This window comes from Athene noctua, chromosome Z, assembly GCF_965140245.1.
Source record: "Athene noctua chromosome Z, bAthNoc1.hap1.1, whole genome shotgun sequence".
Lineage (NCBI taxonomy): Eukaryota > Metazoa > Chordata > Aves > Strigiformes > Strigidae > Athene > Athene noctua.
In genome coordinates this window covers 72892261-72909563 of record NC_134077.1, presented here as the reverse complement: position 1 = coordinate 72909563, position 17303 = coordinate 72892261, and the positions used below count along the sequence as shown (strand labels likewise).

At 39.4% G+C, this 17303-nt stretch overlaps 1 protein-coding gene across 1 annotated transcript in view; it reads right to left on the bottom strand.

Moving 5' to 3' along the window:
* Positions 1-17303, bottom strand: part of ARHGEF28 (Rho guanine nucleotide exchange factor 28) — a 61758-nt gene that overhangs the window by 39365 nt on the left and 5090 nt on the right. Inside the window, 11 exon segments of the mRNA XM_074931371.1 lie at positions 83-230; positions 812-863; positions 2363-2418; positions 2795-2921; positions 4289-4412; positions 4964-5003; positions 6007-6087; positions 8321-8432; positions 9733-9877; positions 12328-12629; positions 15032-15162. Coding sequence (XP_074787472.1) covers positions 83-230; positions 812-863; positions 2363-2418; positions 2795-2921; positions 4289-4412; positions 4964-5003; positions 6007-6087; positions 8321-8432; positions 9733-9877; positions 12328-12629; positions 15032-15162 — 1318 coding nt within the window.

The following is a 17303-nucleotide window of genomic DNA, read 5'->3' as shown; positions in this document are numbered from 1 at the left end:
AAAACAATTATTTAATGTTTTCAATTTTTCTAGTAATGCTAAATAATGTATTTAGCATAGTCCCCTGGTAGCTTCCCTTTACCTTTCAAAACTGGCACTGGAGACACTTTTGGACAACAAGTGGGACTGTTGCAAGGCTTCCCTACTTCCAGCAGCCAGTCCAATAGGCATAGAGGAAGAAGGATGCACTGGGAAGAGCACTGTTTGAGAGACATTTCCAGGCGGGGAATCTGTGAGGTAAAGCATAAGACAGTATTTTGACAAACAACATAGAGTATGTCATCAGCAGCACACTTATACGGAGAAATGCTATCTGGTGTTCATATTGACCTATTATTGACCTATAGTGGGTATCAAGAGTGTCCATTTGCCATGGTACAAGACCATGATGCTCTCCCATGGCATATAAAGATAAGCCTATAGGTAAAGTGGAAGAGCTCTGGTGTGGATATTAAGAAAAAAATAAAATAAAGTAAAATCATACACATTCTAACCTTGCAACTCGAAGACAAGAGACCCAAATATTTGTACATATGGTAAATGACACAGTCAAAAGCACAAGACAGAACTAACTACTTGTGATTTTCATTCTCACTGGGAAAAAAAAATAAAAAATCTCTCACTCATTTTAATAGATGAGTTAATTCAACAGTAATTTCTTTAAAAAATCCTACTCATATTAGACACACTTTCTTACAAATATTGAAATGAAAAATAGAAACACACAAAAGATGCAGGAAAGTTTGTGTTGTCAGTCCCATGATTTTTAATCAAGCACTTAGAAGTGCTACATTTACACCTCCTAACTTACTTGTTACACCAGCCTGGGGTTTGTTTTTATTATGATACTTCTCCTGGGATTTCTGAAAAAAAGAATAATTTTACGAAATGGTAATGAAATCATAGCTGATAACACATTGAATAGTCAAGTCAGTAACTCACTTCCATATATTATCACACAAAAGGGCTTCAAGAAAGTGGTCCTATAGTCCTAATTTCTACCAACACATAATAAATCCAAGTTTATAGGATATTGGTAAATAACAATATCCAAAGTAGAATGATATTATTTGTACTACAATACCAAACTGAATCTGTTTATTCTAAACCAAGTCACTGCGTTGCAGCATTCTACTTTAAATGAATACTGCCTGTGAAAGCTGCAAGAAAATAGTTCATATTCACAACTTTATACTCAAATACACTCAAAGCATTTGTGGCAGGGCACTAGTTGAGCAAGCTTGGGTATCAGAGGAAGAATCAATCTCCCTCCCAAAGTGGACTTTTGCAATACCTTTTGCTACTGCTGTGCTTAGGCATGTATTTCACTTGAGGTGGGTCAGTGAACATTTTCTGCACCTCATTCTTGTTGAGATGAGTGGGAAGTGGTTGGGGCTCTTGCTTCCTGTTGACAAATAACCCACCAGCCCCAGTGATTAAAACCTGCCAGTTCAGCTGTCCTAATGCCTTAAAGTTGCCCAGAAATTTGTGCAATGATGTGACAGCTATAACCAAAATAAATAAAACCACCTGATTTATGTCCAGTTTAAAGCTTGTTTACGCTGAAAGAGTCTGTACAGAAACATGTTCTCCCTGCAAGCTGCCATGATGCATAAGCCAGCAACTATACATCAGAAAGACACACTCCACTAATTTGAAAAATGACCTTTCTCACTGTGGCACACTTCTTTGCAAGTCCCACTTTATTCCATGAGGACAGAAGACTTAGACATCTGGTTTTGAAAACTGTCTTTGTTATGATAATGTCACTATGCATAGATTCCTATTTAAAAGAAGGCAGTATCCATCTGCCCTAGTGCTGATTTTGCCCTGTCTGCAGTGACAGCTGAACACTGGGAGCAACTGCCTAGGCGGGTTGTGGAGTCCTCCTCCAGAGATTTTCCAGAACAGGTCAGACAAACATCTGCCCAAATTGTTACCCAGAAGTGAGACTGCCTGAGAGTGAGATAGACTAGGTTGCCTCCCAAAGTCCCTTCCATCTCTTCTTTCCATTATTCCAGACATACAGGATACCCGCTTCTACACAAGAGGCTATCTGTGGTGTTGAGCTTTTCTTTTTAACCCTTTTTGCATCCCTCCAGGCACACAATTTGAGCTTGCAGTTCTTCAAAAATAGAAATATCTTTTTCAACTAATTTTTTACTCTCTTCTAAAAACTGTTATTTAAGCACAGTTCTTGCTCTGTTGCTCATGTTAAGACATTTTGACACCCTTTCAGACCTTTGCATACAGAGACTGGGTCTGGGCAGTCTGTGTGTACTTTCTTTTTTCTTCATGATGTTTCCAGATCCCTTGGAAAGCATATATGCTCTAGTAAGAACAGCGCAGTATAGGAGGTTACCTTGGTGCACACAGGAGCACACTCCCTGCAGCTCTTATGCACAATCACGTTGCAATCTGAAAGAGAAGGCATGTTTCAAAGCCTGGCACCTAACAGGGTCCCCAGCCTACAGAAAATGGTACTCTGAGGCTTCACTTTTTTTCCTCCTCCAGGTCCACTTACTAAAGTAGCCCTGAGGATGCTTTGATGTTACAAGCCCCTGGCTATGAGGAAGTTTTTGAGTAAAGTACAGCTAGGAGATGGCCATGGTTCCTTCTGAAGCTGTCATCTGCCATACTTCCTCTCTCTCCCTTGCCAACCTCATGTCATTACAAAAAGGAGGTACATCCAAGTCTAGGCAAAGTTTCTTTTTGAAACAAAACACTGAATCAGGATCTCAAAGCAGGATTTGGAGCACTGTAGGTTCACATGTGAAAGCCATCAACTACTTACGAAAGCACTGCAGTGACTCCTTTCCTAGGAGGGCCTTTTCACAGGCCATACATGGGATAACTCCTGAGAAGGTCCCATTTGTAAAATTGTGTCTGTTCAATTTCTCTTTATCTTTGGTATTTTTTGTCTTCATCCCCAACATCAGTGGCAGGAAAAAAGAAAAAAAAGGGGGACATCAGAAAAGAAGATAAAGCGATTCAGTCTTAAAAGCACTAAAACTTTCCCTCGTAAGAAGAAATTATTCTAAAGCATTTATTCCCTGTCCTGAAAGACTTGTAACAGTATACTGTATTATTACATCCAGCATTGCTGAATTCCTAAAATGATGCAGTCATTGCTTTCACTGGCAGTTAAGCCGGGATGCATTACCATGAAAGACTGGCAGAAATGCATTTATAAAGCTGCAAAAAGGCCAGAAAATAAAAATTTAAAAAGTGTTATTGACTTGCTGCACACACAAACAAATATCAATGCCTACAACTCCCTGAGGCATACAAGCAAACTCATGCCTCTGTATTTAAAGCTGCAGTTATATAAATTAAGACAACTTGTCTTTAGATCTTAGAAGACATTAGAAATAACCTATTTTTAACAAGTGTTATTTAATAAAGTCTACCTATTTTAACAGTACTTCCATTGATATGAGTATACATTTCTCCAAGCATCCCTGGTAGTTATACTTTAGGAGATCACACAGACACAGGCTAACATATGGCTGCTGGACCAGACATACATGCTCACAGTCAGTTCTGCCACTCGTGAAGATTGTGTCTCAGTCAACCATCTTCACATCTATGTACAATAGGATATCCTGGGGCACAGGAGGGTGCACTAGAAAGCCTGCAAAACAGCTGAAAGTCCAGCTGGAAAGATCCTGTAGGCCAAATCCATCTTTCAAACTGCTAATTGATGCTATTAATCTGTATTTCAGATGTCTCAAAATTAAACCACAGGTAGGTTCTAATCTACCTTCCATGGTATGCATGTTTGACTGTGCAGGCCACAAATCTTCAACTTTCGAACCCTAAGCAGTGCTTACTCATGCAAGAGGTCCCATTAACTTCAAATAAGGCAAACTCAACAGGTTATGTGCCAGTGTAGAAGTTAGAGACTCAATTAATCACTGAGAATAACTGCAAGAACAGGCCCATATTTCTTAATTTTATTTAACAAAGAAAATTATTTTTTAAAGGCAATTTATGCATTTAAACTTTGGTTAAATCATCAGATGAGATTATTAACAACATCAAAAAAGTCAAGGGAAATACTTGATATTGCTCAGCTAAGGCTATTGTTTAAAACGAAAGCTAGGTTTTAATGTGAAGGCCATTTCAGGGTATCCTGAATAAGTTTTAAAAATAAAGATAAAAGTTCCTTCCTATTATTTATGTGGTTTAGTAATAAAAATCAACTTACTGTTAGATAAAAATTTAGATTCTTATAACTACAGTGATATAATTATACATAATAATATAGACATAAATCCCAAATTACCTTGCACTTATTCCGTGTGCTGGTCATTCTGTTCATCAGAAAGCTGAAAGTCCGACTCATTTTACATTTTTCAGAGTCATTTTTTGAGGGTACAGTATATTTATACCAGTCCTCCTTCTGAATCCTAAAACAGAGATCAGTGAAAAAAACTCATTCCAGTGGTAACAGCCCCTTAAAACAGAGCAGAATCTGGATGGAGCTTGTTTCACCTAATATGTACAATTAGGTGTTTTATTATGGGTTTAGTTGATGTTTTTAAAAAGACTGCAATCCCTCTTCATTAAAGGGAGTAATGCTAGCCCATGGAGTGCTCTGAATGTCCAGTGTCTTACAAGCTTGCCTAGATCATGGTTGGTGTCAAAAGCTTCCTTCCTTTTATTATGATGGTTTGGATATTCCTACAGTGGATAGGACCATATCCCTACCATACATGTCCCACAGTGGTGTACAGCAAATCCCCGCCGCAGGACGTGGGCAGTGAGAACAGCACTGAGAGAGCCGGTCTGAGCTCAGCACAGGGTTTAAGTGTGGGCTTACAGATCCCCTGGAGAGGGAGTGCTCCCCTAACTCGCTGCTAAAAACCCTGTTGCGAGGGGTGCCAAGGCCTCTTCCCGCTCTGCTCCCTAGATGGCATTCTTGCCCAGACCTGCTCCTGGCTGCATCAAGAACCCATACCTTTTCTCTCGGGATTGCTCAGGCAGACTGTATGCTCGTTCTGCAAGACATAAACAGTTATCGGGCACTCAGATTGAAAGGTCATCAGCTTTATTTGAAACACATGACCTCCACCAGGCCAAAAGCTTGTCATTAAGGACTTGCGATGTCATTTGAAAATTAGGAAAGCAAAAACATATATACATTAGAAGCAGCTTTTCCTAGGGTAAGATCACTGCCTACTAAGTTGCGTTTAGTTGACAGAATCTGCCAGAATTGAGAAGGATATCAGTGAATGCCAGCCTCTACAGTCAGTTTTTAAAAAAAAAACAAAAAATATTTCATTTTTCTTAACATCCCAGACTTGAATGATTCACACTTCATTTTGCTTTTTACATAATCTGTTGTAAAATATCTTGATGACATTCTTTTAACATTTGCAATTACCTGTCTTAGGCAGCTTTATCTATAGTATTAAAAAAATCCCTCTATCTAAAGAGGAATATTACTACTCTATGTATTGCATAGGACATGTGATGTGTTACTAGTTTACATCCTAGAAACAGTAGAGAGGACTCAAGGAGATACTTTTCAACAAACCATCTAAAAAGCAAAATAAAAGATAAATAATTCAGTTGGGTTGTTGGGTTGTTGGGGGGGGGGGGAAGAGTGAGAGAAAAGGATAGCGACCACTCTACCATTTCAAAATTAGAAGCTATTCCCTTTCACAGACATTTTTTGCAAAGCTACTCCAAGTATGCTTCAGAAAGATACTTAAACACCTGTCTAAGTCAAAGCATGAGACTATGCCTTCTTTAAAGTTACATACAAACTTAAACACACTTCACTAAATCAGAGTGTCTTCAGACAAATGTAGACTTCAGGTTAGTGAGAGCTAGAGTATTTACCAAAGAAGCAGCAAGACTAAAAGGGCATTTCAGTTAGTTGTCAGGCACAACCTGTGCTGCCGGACGCTTTTGGAAGAAAAAAAGGCCATGTACCCATGGAACATGAAGACAGCCTCATGCAAAAAAGCACTGTGGGGTTGGCACTGAGGTACTTACTACAAGGGTGGAGCAGAGACACTGACTTAGAGAGTGAAAGAGCCTGAAGGAGGGATTGACCACTGTTCATGAGCACACCATCTTCAGAGCAGGGACAAATCCTTTACTGTTACAGCCTGATAATACTTTCATGAATAAAAGCAGGTAGTTGTTTTAAACCTGAGCATACTGAAAAGCTTCTATCAGAAGTGGATGGTCATTTCCCACTTTCTTCTTGTACTTTTGCAAAAGACCATCCTGTTGCCATCTTGCATTTGTCTGCTGTGGCTTACATTTCATTGCAACGTACAAGGTCAGCTGCACCTGTCTCCTGCAGAGCTAAGGCCTGACTGATATGTCCAAACAGAGGGCAGAGGGGAAAGGGCAGGTTTTCAGTATGCAGACACCTGCACAGGCCCAGACACAATCCCACTACAGCCCACAGAGATCAAGATGAACTATCTGACCTAGCTTCTTGGACCAAGCTCTTGAGCTAGTCCCATACTCAGCTGCAACTGCTCAAAGTGAGCACAGCTGTGCCTACCTCACACAGTAATCACCACTGCCAGCTGCCAAACTCTCTTCAGTACTCCCATCCTTGCAAAATGCTGACAAGGAAGGGACAATGCAGGAGGTGCTGGTGGCAGGGAAGCACCAGCAGGCACCTCAGCAGACCACCACCCTCCCTCCCAGCAGCACACAGTATCTGGTGTGGGCTGCAGAACAGCCTGTTTCCAAAGCATGAACAGGAAAGGGTTTCCACCTTCTCCACAAGAAAGGTAAAGGTCCAGCACCCAGGAGGAAGGGGAGAGAGAATGAACAGGACATGGGCCTGAACCTAGATCAGGCCAGAGCAGGTAATGGCATCTGGATGAAGCTTAATGGGCTGTGACACCAACAGTCCCTTAGCTGCAAGGTCAAAAGAATTCTGTTTTAACTTTAAGCACACACACAGCTTTGCTGATCTGCCATCCTCTGCTTCTGTGACATACCTCCCTCTTTTTCTTCTGCCTTGTTTTGCCAAAGACTTCTCACCTAATCTGTTGGATACAAATGGTTACAAATACATTAAGTGATGTGGAAAAATACAACACAGCTGTGTGCTGCAGGCTGTAGTACATACTCCTTACAAGGGGAAATGAAATCTTACAGTGAATTTGAGCAACCACAAACAAGTTATTTACTGCACTGTTTAACACAATTTCTTAAGGAAAAAAGATGTCTGCAGTCGCTATGTGTCTGCCCATCAGCTTCTTCCATCTCACCTTCACAACAATTTTTGAACTTGATAACTGGTTTCAAAAGTCAGCAATAACATTCTCACAACTTTTTTTGTGTTTCCACATTCAGGGTCATAGAATCACAGAATGGTTTGGGTTGGAAGTCCTTCAAAGATCACCTACTCCAACCCCCCTGCCATGGGCAGGGACACCTTCCACCGGACCAGGTTGCTCAAAGCCCCGTCCAACCTGGCCTTGAACACTTCCAATGGCAGGGTATCCAAAACTTCTCTGTGAGTTCATCCCATGTGGTTTACTGTAATTCACATGTCTTACCTCTTGCTCAGGACTAGTGGAAAGCTAAAGGTGTACTGGAGGGAGAGACCAGCTGGAAGTACTGCAATGGCCAGGGTTATAGGGACAGAGGCCAAGTCTCTTGAAATGCAAGGGTTTAAGTGATGTGATCTACATGAAAAGCACAGTATATGTATTTCACCCTTTGTATGTTTTTCAAATACAGCCCATACCCTTACTGCACAAAGTGTGGGTTGCCTTCTAAATATGAAACTATGTGTCTAGAAATAAAGCATGTTAGAAACATTTTGTAAAAAATTATAAGCTTCTTGCAGAGACATCTCTGACTCCACTTGATGGAGAGGATGGGTTCTGCTTCCCAGCCTGTAGAGGTGACAATAGGCTATCCATGTTTCAGAGATTCCCCGGTATCCATGGGAAGCTGGGGCCATCTACCTTCTTTGACATCTCTTCTGTGTCATCCTGAGCTTCATCGTGGTCTCTGCTGGGCACACCCAGCAGGAGGCTGGGGTAAGGATCTTCTGAAAAGATTACTGCCCTTGCTACATTACTTTTTCTGACTAATGGTCTCCTAGTTTGGGTGCCCTCCCAAGGATCAGATAGTGTATCAGGGGAAGGCATGATGAGGCAGTAGATGGGAGAAGAGCAAGGGATGATGGTAGGGGTACCCAAAGGAAATCAAACCCTGCTTTCACATGTGTTGGCAAGATCTGTGTACACAACAGCCCTGAATAAAGCTGTCAGCACTGTGCCAGCAGGCACGAGATGAGGCTGTGCAGGTGCAAAGCCAGAGTACTGACCTTCATTCGAATCCCCAGCTGCAAAGTCCTGAGGAATGCAAGGTCTTCCTAATAAACCTTTGGGCGAGGAGTAGGAATAGGAGCGTGACCGAACCCCAGACACTGTGCATTCCTACAGAAATTGCAGCAAATTAAAACTTGTGTCATTTCGAAAGGCATCAGCAACAGAAACAAAATAAATCAGTGACTGAATTTCTGGAAGACAGACAGCTGACCACATGTATACATTTTCTTGGCTTCATTAAAGCTTTAAGTTGAAGTACAATTTTTTATTACTTCATTTGAATTCTTAGAAAGCCTGTCATATTTCCACTATGATAATTTTTTGTACATTACAGGAGATAATTTCTGGGTGCAAGTTAGACTGTGAGAAATCTTACATTCTTCTCCAGTTTGGTGGCAAGCACCATCCAAACCGTCATTTTGGCCATTATTTCTGATGACCAAGCTATCTTCTTTTACCAAGCCAGCCATTAATCTTAGTACTTTAATACCTCAAGACATTTCATGGAGACTAATGCCCTGCTTGGTAATTACTGATGTCAGAGCTTCCAAAGAAAGGTGTGAGCCTCCTTCTCTTTTCTCTCTCTCTTTTTTTTTTTTTTTTCGCTTGAAAATATTTTCTGATTCCAAATATGTCAATGATAAGGATTGAAAGGAAACCTCCTGATTTATGAAACATCATTTGCATTTCAACCGAGCCTACTCCTAAACTGCTTACCTTACTGTTTTTAAAATTAGCCCTAACAGAATTTAGTATTTGTGCTGGACTCTTTCTCCCTTCATGTAATCATTTGCTGAAGGTCAGATAAAACTCTACAATGACAAAAAGTCTGTCTAATAAAAACATAAAGAATCCCTATGAACAAAAACTAACTCTATGTGTCTGAAGATCTCAGAAATGGCACCATGGTCTAATGAAAATGAATGTAGCCAGGATACTTTAGAAAGCCATTAATAAAGAGGAGAGATTTGCACTGGTCAATGCACAAAACCCAGCTGAATTTCCCTGTGTCTAGCAATTGTTTTAAACAGGCAGCAGGCTGGCTTTATACTTTAGAAAGCTGTTACCCTTTCCCATATCTACAGCTGGTTAAACATTTCCTCACTAAATATATTTTTATTAGGAAATGCTGATTCACTGAACCTGAGATATTTCTTTGGAAACATTTCCGATAAATGATGCTTTTTTCAAAGCTGAAGCAAATCTCTGATGGATCCTTCGCACGGCTGCTGCCAACCCCAGCCACAAACAGGGATCTCCAGCTCTACAACCCTGTGCATGCTGCTCTCCAGAGACTAGCACTGCCAAATAGGAACTAATTTTTTTACATCAGATTCAGATGTTTCTCACATGTTTTCAGTCATTTACTTAAAAGGAAAACAATGCAAACCAAGATAGTATCAAATACCTTGGGTTGCAGACTGGTAGGTGAGTCTAATCCATCTCCACTACAAGCCATGGCCTCTGAAGAGGTGAGGGGAGGGTAGTGAACACAGGGTCTGTCCAAAACACCTCCACTTCTGCCATCTACTTCAAGGTCACTGAGACTTGTGCTGAAGCAGAAAACAAAGTCTTTGAGTCACATGAATTCTAGTAACAATCCATCTCAACCTTAATGCAAACAAAGATACTGCTGAATACTCTGATCAGTGACAACCCAAACCACCATGATTATGTTTGCTCAGTCGTGCTCCAAATCCCCTCTCAGGCTTGTGGGCATCTGGTCAGGGTCTTCAGCCACTCTGTACGGGACTTGTCTGACACAGCCTTGTGGATCTGCAGCACAAACGTTTGCATCACCCACAATCATGCAGACTCCAATGATTTTCAGACCCATGTTCAGCATCTCCCTTAAAATGAGATGTTTTGTTCCACACATGTACCTGCCTCTCTATACAGATAAGGAGTCCTGAGACAACTAGCTCAGATTTCAATACGAAGATATGTGGGTATATATGGATATTTTGTGCATGTGTCTATTTGAAAGATATGATGTGGTTATTCACAGACATCTTTTTTTCTACATCTGTGACTTGATGGAGGATGGAAGAGAAAACTAACAAGGGAGATGAAGGAGGGTCTGAGATAGTTTATGAGATTCATTTCAGAAGATATAAACTTTAAAACATATAGGACTACAGAACGAAAAATCTCTGACTAAATCACTACTTCAGACACCTAAGGACTATTCGATTGGTGAGGGTTCCTGAGCAGGAGAGTGCAGTATTGTTTCTCAGCAGTACCAGGGTTTCCCAGGATGGCCCCCATTAGCTGCGAGAGCAAGTTCATGGTCTCTTCATCAGGTGGCCAGAAGGAATGGTTGACTGATTGCAATCACATTCCAGCCTTACAACATAAAACTAAATTATGTGTGGTATTTCTAAATAGCCAGAGTTCCTACCAGGAATAATAGCACAACAATTCCTTCACACACTACTACAATTCACTTTGTCAAAGAGGAAATCTATTGATACTGTCCAAAATTACTACTTTATTACACTTCTGGGGACCACTTTTTGCAATGTTTCCTAGTAATAGCCCATGTGGTGTCTCAGAAACAAGTTATTTACCTGCATTATCAGCTACTGTCACATTTTAAAATTGGAAAAGCAATATGTCTCTATGTTAGCAGACAAGTGCACATGTCTTACTAGGGTTAACTTACCCGAGGAATTTTTCTGCCACAAAAAGCTGGTTAAAAATCTGCTACATAACTTACCACATCACCTCAGATAGTTCAAGGAAGGTGTTGCTGGAATTACATACTAATAGTCTTTTTTCATGAGTAATGTTTGAGTCACCATTGACATATTAAGGTCAATCGTATCTCCCTGAAAATTCATACAAGCTCTTAAAGCTCATACATAGGTACCTGACCTAGGTCTTAAAAAAGGTGGGAATATCTAAAAATGTATAGGAGAAAAATGCTTATGACAGAGAATGAGAAGAAGATTATTTATAGTAAACTACATGATATTCCCATAGCTAGCAAAAATAAAAGGTTTGGGAAAGAACAACTCTTAGTCTGACATTTGTTGTCTTATCTGTGTTAAAAGATTCCTCCTAGTAGGACTTTATAGTTGTATAAGAAACTTAAAATTAAGGTAGAGAAAACAGTTATTGTACACTTCAGTCAAGAATGGAGAGACACTACCACTTCCTTATTGTTTTTACATAGAACTGATGCCCTCCCTCTAACTAGTCCAAACACTCTTGAAAGGTGGGAGATAGATTCAAACTTCCTCCTGTACAAGAAGGAACTGATTTCATGTCTCTTCTATCCAAAGAAGCAATAAAGCCCTTTTATTAAGGAACTTACTGACTGTTAAAAACAATAATTATAGTTTCATCTTCATCTCTCTGCATACCTGAAGCCAACCTGTTCCCAGCATAACCTGAAGTCATCTGGAGGAGGGTCCTCAGACAACTGGCTCTATTGGCAGCAAACCTTGTGTCCCAGCAAAAGGGAAGGAAATCAGCTTAAACCTATCAGAAATGTAAGCTGTACTTTGCATTGTGTCTTTTGAAGTAAAAAAATATATGCAATCAGGAATAAGTTGGTCCATCTAGAGGTCATGCAAAGAATGGAAAGATTCCCAGAGAGTTCAACAGATTTTGGATTATTTTCTTAATGGAAGATGTAAGTGAGGAAAACTAGGGTGAAATTCTTATTTCTGACAAAAATGCCACACTACAATGAACAGCTGTTTTGTTGTGGGTTTTTTTTTTTTTAAGAATACATACCAAAAAAAGGTATAAAAGTACAAATTTGCATTAAAAATGAATTTACTTAGACGCCACCTTTTATTTGTTAAAAATGTCTGTATAACTAATTTACAAAAACAGATCATTAATTTAAATTTAATTTAAATTTCAGTCATTGAAAACAGTGATTTTACCTCAGTAATAGTATTTATTACTCCAGATTCTACTTCATCTTTTGAAATAAAAGTTTATCATAAATAATCCTTATTCTGGCCATATCATCAAGGCAATTCCATACCTTCTTCTTTTCATGTCAGCATAAAGTTGGCCCCGATCCTTAATAAATCCCTGGGTATTTAATGGAAGGTATGAATCTGCTCCACATGGATCAGAAGTTGAAACAATATGTCCTAAAGCTGCATTTTCTCCATTTTTCACCAGCCTTTGATTTCCTGCATTTGGAACATATATATGTTGGTCATTCTCCTCAAGGGAGGGAGATGAAGAACTCTTAGCCATCAGGATTGAGTTGGTGGGATTCAGACATGTATCACTGCTGACACCATCTCCATGAATATAGTTAGTCTTTGTATCTCCAGCCTGCAAAGAAAAAAATGAATTCTGGTAAGAGGCAGTGACAAGAGGTACTGTCAAGGAACAAGGACCAGATTAGTTTGCCATTTTATTTATGGTTATACATTTTGTCTTTTTTGCCCTATTACTTTTTACAGCACATGAACTGAAAGCAAGTTATGTGGCTAAGAGATTGCAAGGGCATTAATTTTTTTCCATAATTACAGGAGCAGTGAACTGGTACTTGCAAGTCTAATGGATTTCTCACTCATATTTATACCTTTTGATAAACGTATCAATATATTTATAGCTTTTATTGAAAAATATCCTTGTGTCAAGCACAAAATATGCATAATACGCTAGCATGCGAGATATATGGAGGAGAAGTCAAACACTGTGCAATTTAATTTGGAAAAAAATCAGCCTACACATCATGCACTTTTATTTTTCCAGCACCAGTTCCCTAAACTTTGAGATACATATACATGACCTGCAACAAACGTTATCCAGGGGAAGAAGGAAAAGGTATCTTTATTTTTTGTCATTAAGCAATTATGGTCCTGAAACACCCCTCCTCTTGCATAAAGACAGGAATAGAGTTAGGAATTATGATTTCTCAGGTACAGGGATCCGCATTTAGATCCTGGTAACAAATAATTCTTTGTGCAACTGATGTTGAATTCTCATGTTGACTCTGCAGAAGATACTAAAATACAGTTTATTCTCAGTCTTCTAGTTAGATGTTACTGTCATCTATTTAGACGCTGAATAATCCTGAAAAGTCATGTGGCCAGTGAAAACACTCAACCCCCAAAAAGCACCTGTTTAAAAACAAGAAGAAAGAAAGGATTGTAAGCGCCTCCAAAACCCTGGTCTTTCAGACTGCTGACTTCCTCCTCTCCAGCCCCATTTGAGATGTGTTTTCATCCTCGTCATTATGATGCTTCTCTTAGTAAAAGACAGAAGGAACCGCTGTTTTTTTACAGCAGACTGTATTTGCATTCAAAGATATGGCCCATGCAAGTCTGCAAGTACTTTTGTTGCATTGTGCAGATGTGATGCACAAAGGTTAAATGCTTCTCTTAGGTTTTACACAGCTGTTCCTCCCTTCCAAGTTACTCCTGCCCAGGCAGAGCTTCTGGGCAGAGCTTCCTCTCGGCACCAGAAGGACTTCCTCTGGCAGTCGCTCCAGCTCCTGCTGTGTGGTGCATAAGGGAGAATTTGGCCCCAGTCAGCAATTTAACAATGTTGAACGTGGTTATGTATTCCGCAAAGGTTAGTAATCCAAATTGAGAGACCCTTTAGCAATATACTCAGGTAACATCTGCATCTGTAAAGGAGCTGCACGTCTGCAGCTCTGTCCTCCCAACCTGGATATTGTTAAAATCAAGGGTTTACAAATTGCATATACAGTCCCTTGCCAGGTGCTCACTCCTAGGTCATTATTTCATGGATCTCTCTTTAACCTTAGGTGTATTTTGAACATGCTGGCCTCTGACTGAAACTTTCATCTCAGCTGTCACAATGACCTGGATCTGCAGTGAATGCAGTGGATGAAGTGTTTTAAGGAAAGGAAAAAAAAAAAAAAAAAATCACACTTGTAAAGTCTCAGCCAACTTCTAACATTATGATCTGATCATTTCACCCCAGGGAGAGTCCACAGCAGCTTACAAATAAATAAAACACTTCACCCATCACTGAAACAGCTACAGAACACCAGAATTTGGTGTCTGTATAACTACACACAACCATTATACATAAGAGTTGGACTATTCCCCCTTGCCCAAGTTATGATATCTGAGTGTGACCATGGTGGAGGGATTTCAGGTGCAATATAGTGATGTAAAATATAATTTGGTCTGAACACTCCAGCTCATCTCCAGTGCTGGTGACAAATAAATCAGAAACATTAATACTAAGCCAGAATCTCTAGTATCAGAATGCTCTGTGACAGCTGTAGGACATTGACTTCACCTTTTCAGCAATATCTCATTTTTGCTGAGCCTATAAGCTTATAATTAACTTCTGAAATTAGCCAGCATCAGCAAATTCATCTCCTTGAATGTGCATATAATTCAGAAAATCTGAAGTTCACATGAGCAAGTTACAGTGTGTTAATGTTTCTTAGAAAGAAGCAAATACCATTTAGATCACAAACACACAGAAAAGACACCAAGACCTGCCATAGATTTCTCCCTGCAGGCTAGGGATAATAATTCTTATCATCAGCTGAATCTGTTAAAAGGGACCTCATAAATGGGTTATAAAATGAAGCTGAGAAGAGTAAGGTATTGCCATTTTTATTTTAGAGCTTTGCTAATTGAACCCACACCACTTCTGACAGATGCAGAAGATGCTACTATCACACAAATAAGCTACTTTAACAGAAGACAATGAAAACTTTACCAGAAGTTCACACATAAGCTTACTTGGTCTACTACCATGCAGTTTGCATATACTTCATCACTTCCACTCATCATGGCAGAAAGTCTGGTTGCATCAAAGGAAGTAGGTGGAGCCTTGAGTTTTCGGAATACATCAAGGGTAGAGTGTCTCTGCTCTGGAAAAAATAAGTTGTGGAAAATATGCCGTTAAATCTCAAACCATTTTCTACTCATGTACATATACTGTCATAAAAATGGCCAAGTTAAACATTAAGCACCAAATATTAGGATTACAATTTGAGTAATATATATGTGGTCACTCAAAAACTTGCCCATTTTGTAATTGCCTAACACTTGCTATATGTTCCAAGAAGCCTACAGTTGACAAGACTCTAAAAGGTACCCCAGAGTCATTCATATAACTTAAAAATAAGTGTTCTTTCACCTTGGTTAGTAAAACTTTCTATTTTCCACCTAAGATAGAACTTCGTAGAGATCTGTGGCTGCAGAACGACATACAACAAGATTTACGGGCTGGGATGAAATATGCATGATTCTGGCCTTTGTGTCAAACACCTAACATCTGTTACATTATATGAACGGAATAGTGTTCAATTGCAGTCTAATAATGACTTTCCTAAAGCATTCTACCTACTGGGAGCAACATAAATACTAACCTTAAACCAACAAAGCAGATTACTCTTTTTTTAAAAAAAAAATAAAATTAAAAATCAACAAAATTGTAAGAGGGATGTAAATAAAATACCACTGATAGTGCTTTTACAGGGTAATAGCAATCTATCAAGATATGACCATGAACAAGATGTTTGGGATGAAGACTGCATCTGATCTGCTTTTGGTACTGAAATGAGAAATTATCAGTTTCACCAGAAATCATTAACAGAAGTTCATAATTTAGTTTTCAATAGTGTGCTCATGACTGCAAATATTATAAAAAGCTGCATGGGCTGACTTAATAAAGAGGCTTTGAGCCACAGAAAACATAACCAAGTTGTACAGAGACGTCAGTCTGTCCTGCAGGCCCACTTCTCTTAAAGCTGGTTATATGTATGAAGAGCATGCACCAATCCAGCATTTGAGCTGGTACTCAAGGCCTCATATTATCTTCTGATTGTAAAATGAACAAAATTTCACAAAGTGGAAACCAATCTTTTTCTAAACTGTGTAAAAATAGGCTAAAAAAAAATTTTTTTTTAAATCACAGTTGTAGCATAATTTTCCTTATTTTAAGATGCTGTGAGTCAAGCATTGCCATTGGACATCAACTGAGATAGAGTAGCATAAGAACAATGTGATAAAGTATCATATATCCAAAACCCAAAACTCTTAATAAACTTAATTCCAGTTTGACTGTTACTGAAAATTATGCAGAAGACTCTCCTCAGTCTGCATCAGAAATTTATTTTCTGTAAGGGTGAAAAGGAAACAATACCACTTTCCCCAGGCTACATTGCTAAAGCAGTGTAACTGCATTTAGATCACAGAATGATATAGCATGGTTTTTGGAAGGGAACTTTAAAGATCATCTACTCCAACCACCCTGCCATGAGCAGGGACATCTTCCACTAGATCAGGTTGCTCAAAGCCCCGTTCAAGACGCCTATGGCCATAAGATTGTAAGAACAGATATAATGAAAAAATGACACTGCATTAGAAACTACACTTAACAAGGTCTGGGGCATTTGTTCTTTTGGAAAGAAAGAAAGAAAGAAAGAAAAACAAAAAAAAGTCCCAGACCACTGCCAAAACTGCAATGCTACCCCATGGCTTTTATTTAATTTTAAGATGCTATCTCATGAAGCTCAAGAACAGTAAGCTCTGTCCTTAGAGAAACCTGGAAATTCCCATTTAGAAATGGCACACTATGAATTATTTGGTTTCTAGTCCTGGCAGGCCTTGTGGGACCTCATACCATTAAAACATCCTCACACTTCTCATTTTGCTTCTCCCTCCTGCCAGAATTTTAACATGATTTTAGAGACTGCTATCCTGAGAACTGCTAAAGCTACCAATCATTTCCTTATGTCTGACAAGATCCCAAAGCTTTTGTTTATAAATAGTACTAAAGCATTGTTTTCTGCAGCAGTTCATCAGACTTTGGCAGCTCAAATCACATGGACGTGTGATTTGGCAAAACTGGAAGTACTTTCTTGTGGCAAGGAAATCTTTCCAAGGGATGGTCTTAAACCAATGGCCAGGAAACATAAAAACATCAGACTCTCCATTGCTTCTTGTATGCTTATTACCTTCCCCAGCACGCACTCCCTCTCATATACAAACCCACTGGGTACAACTG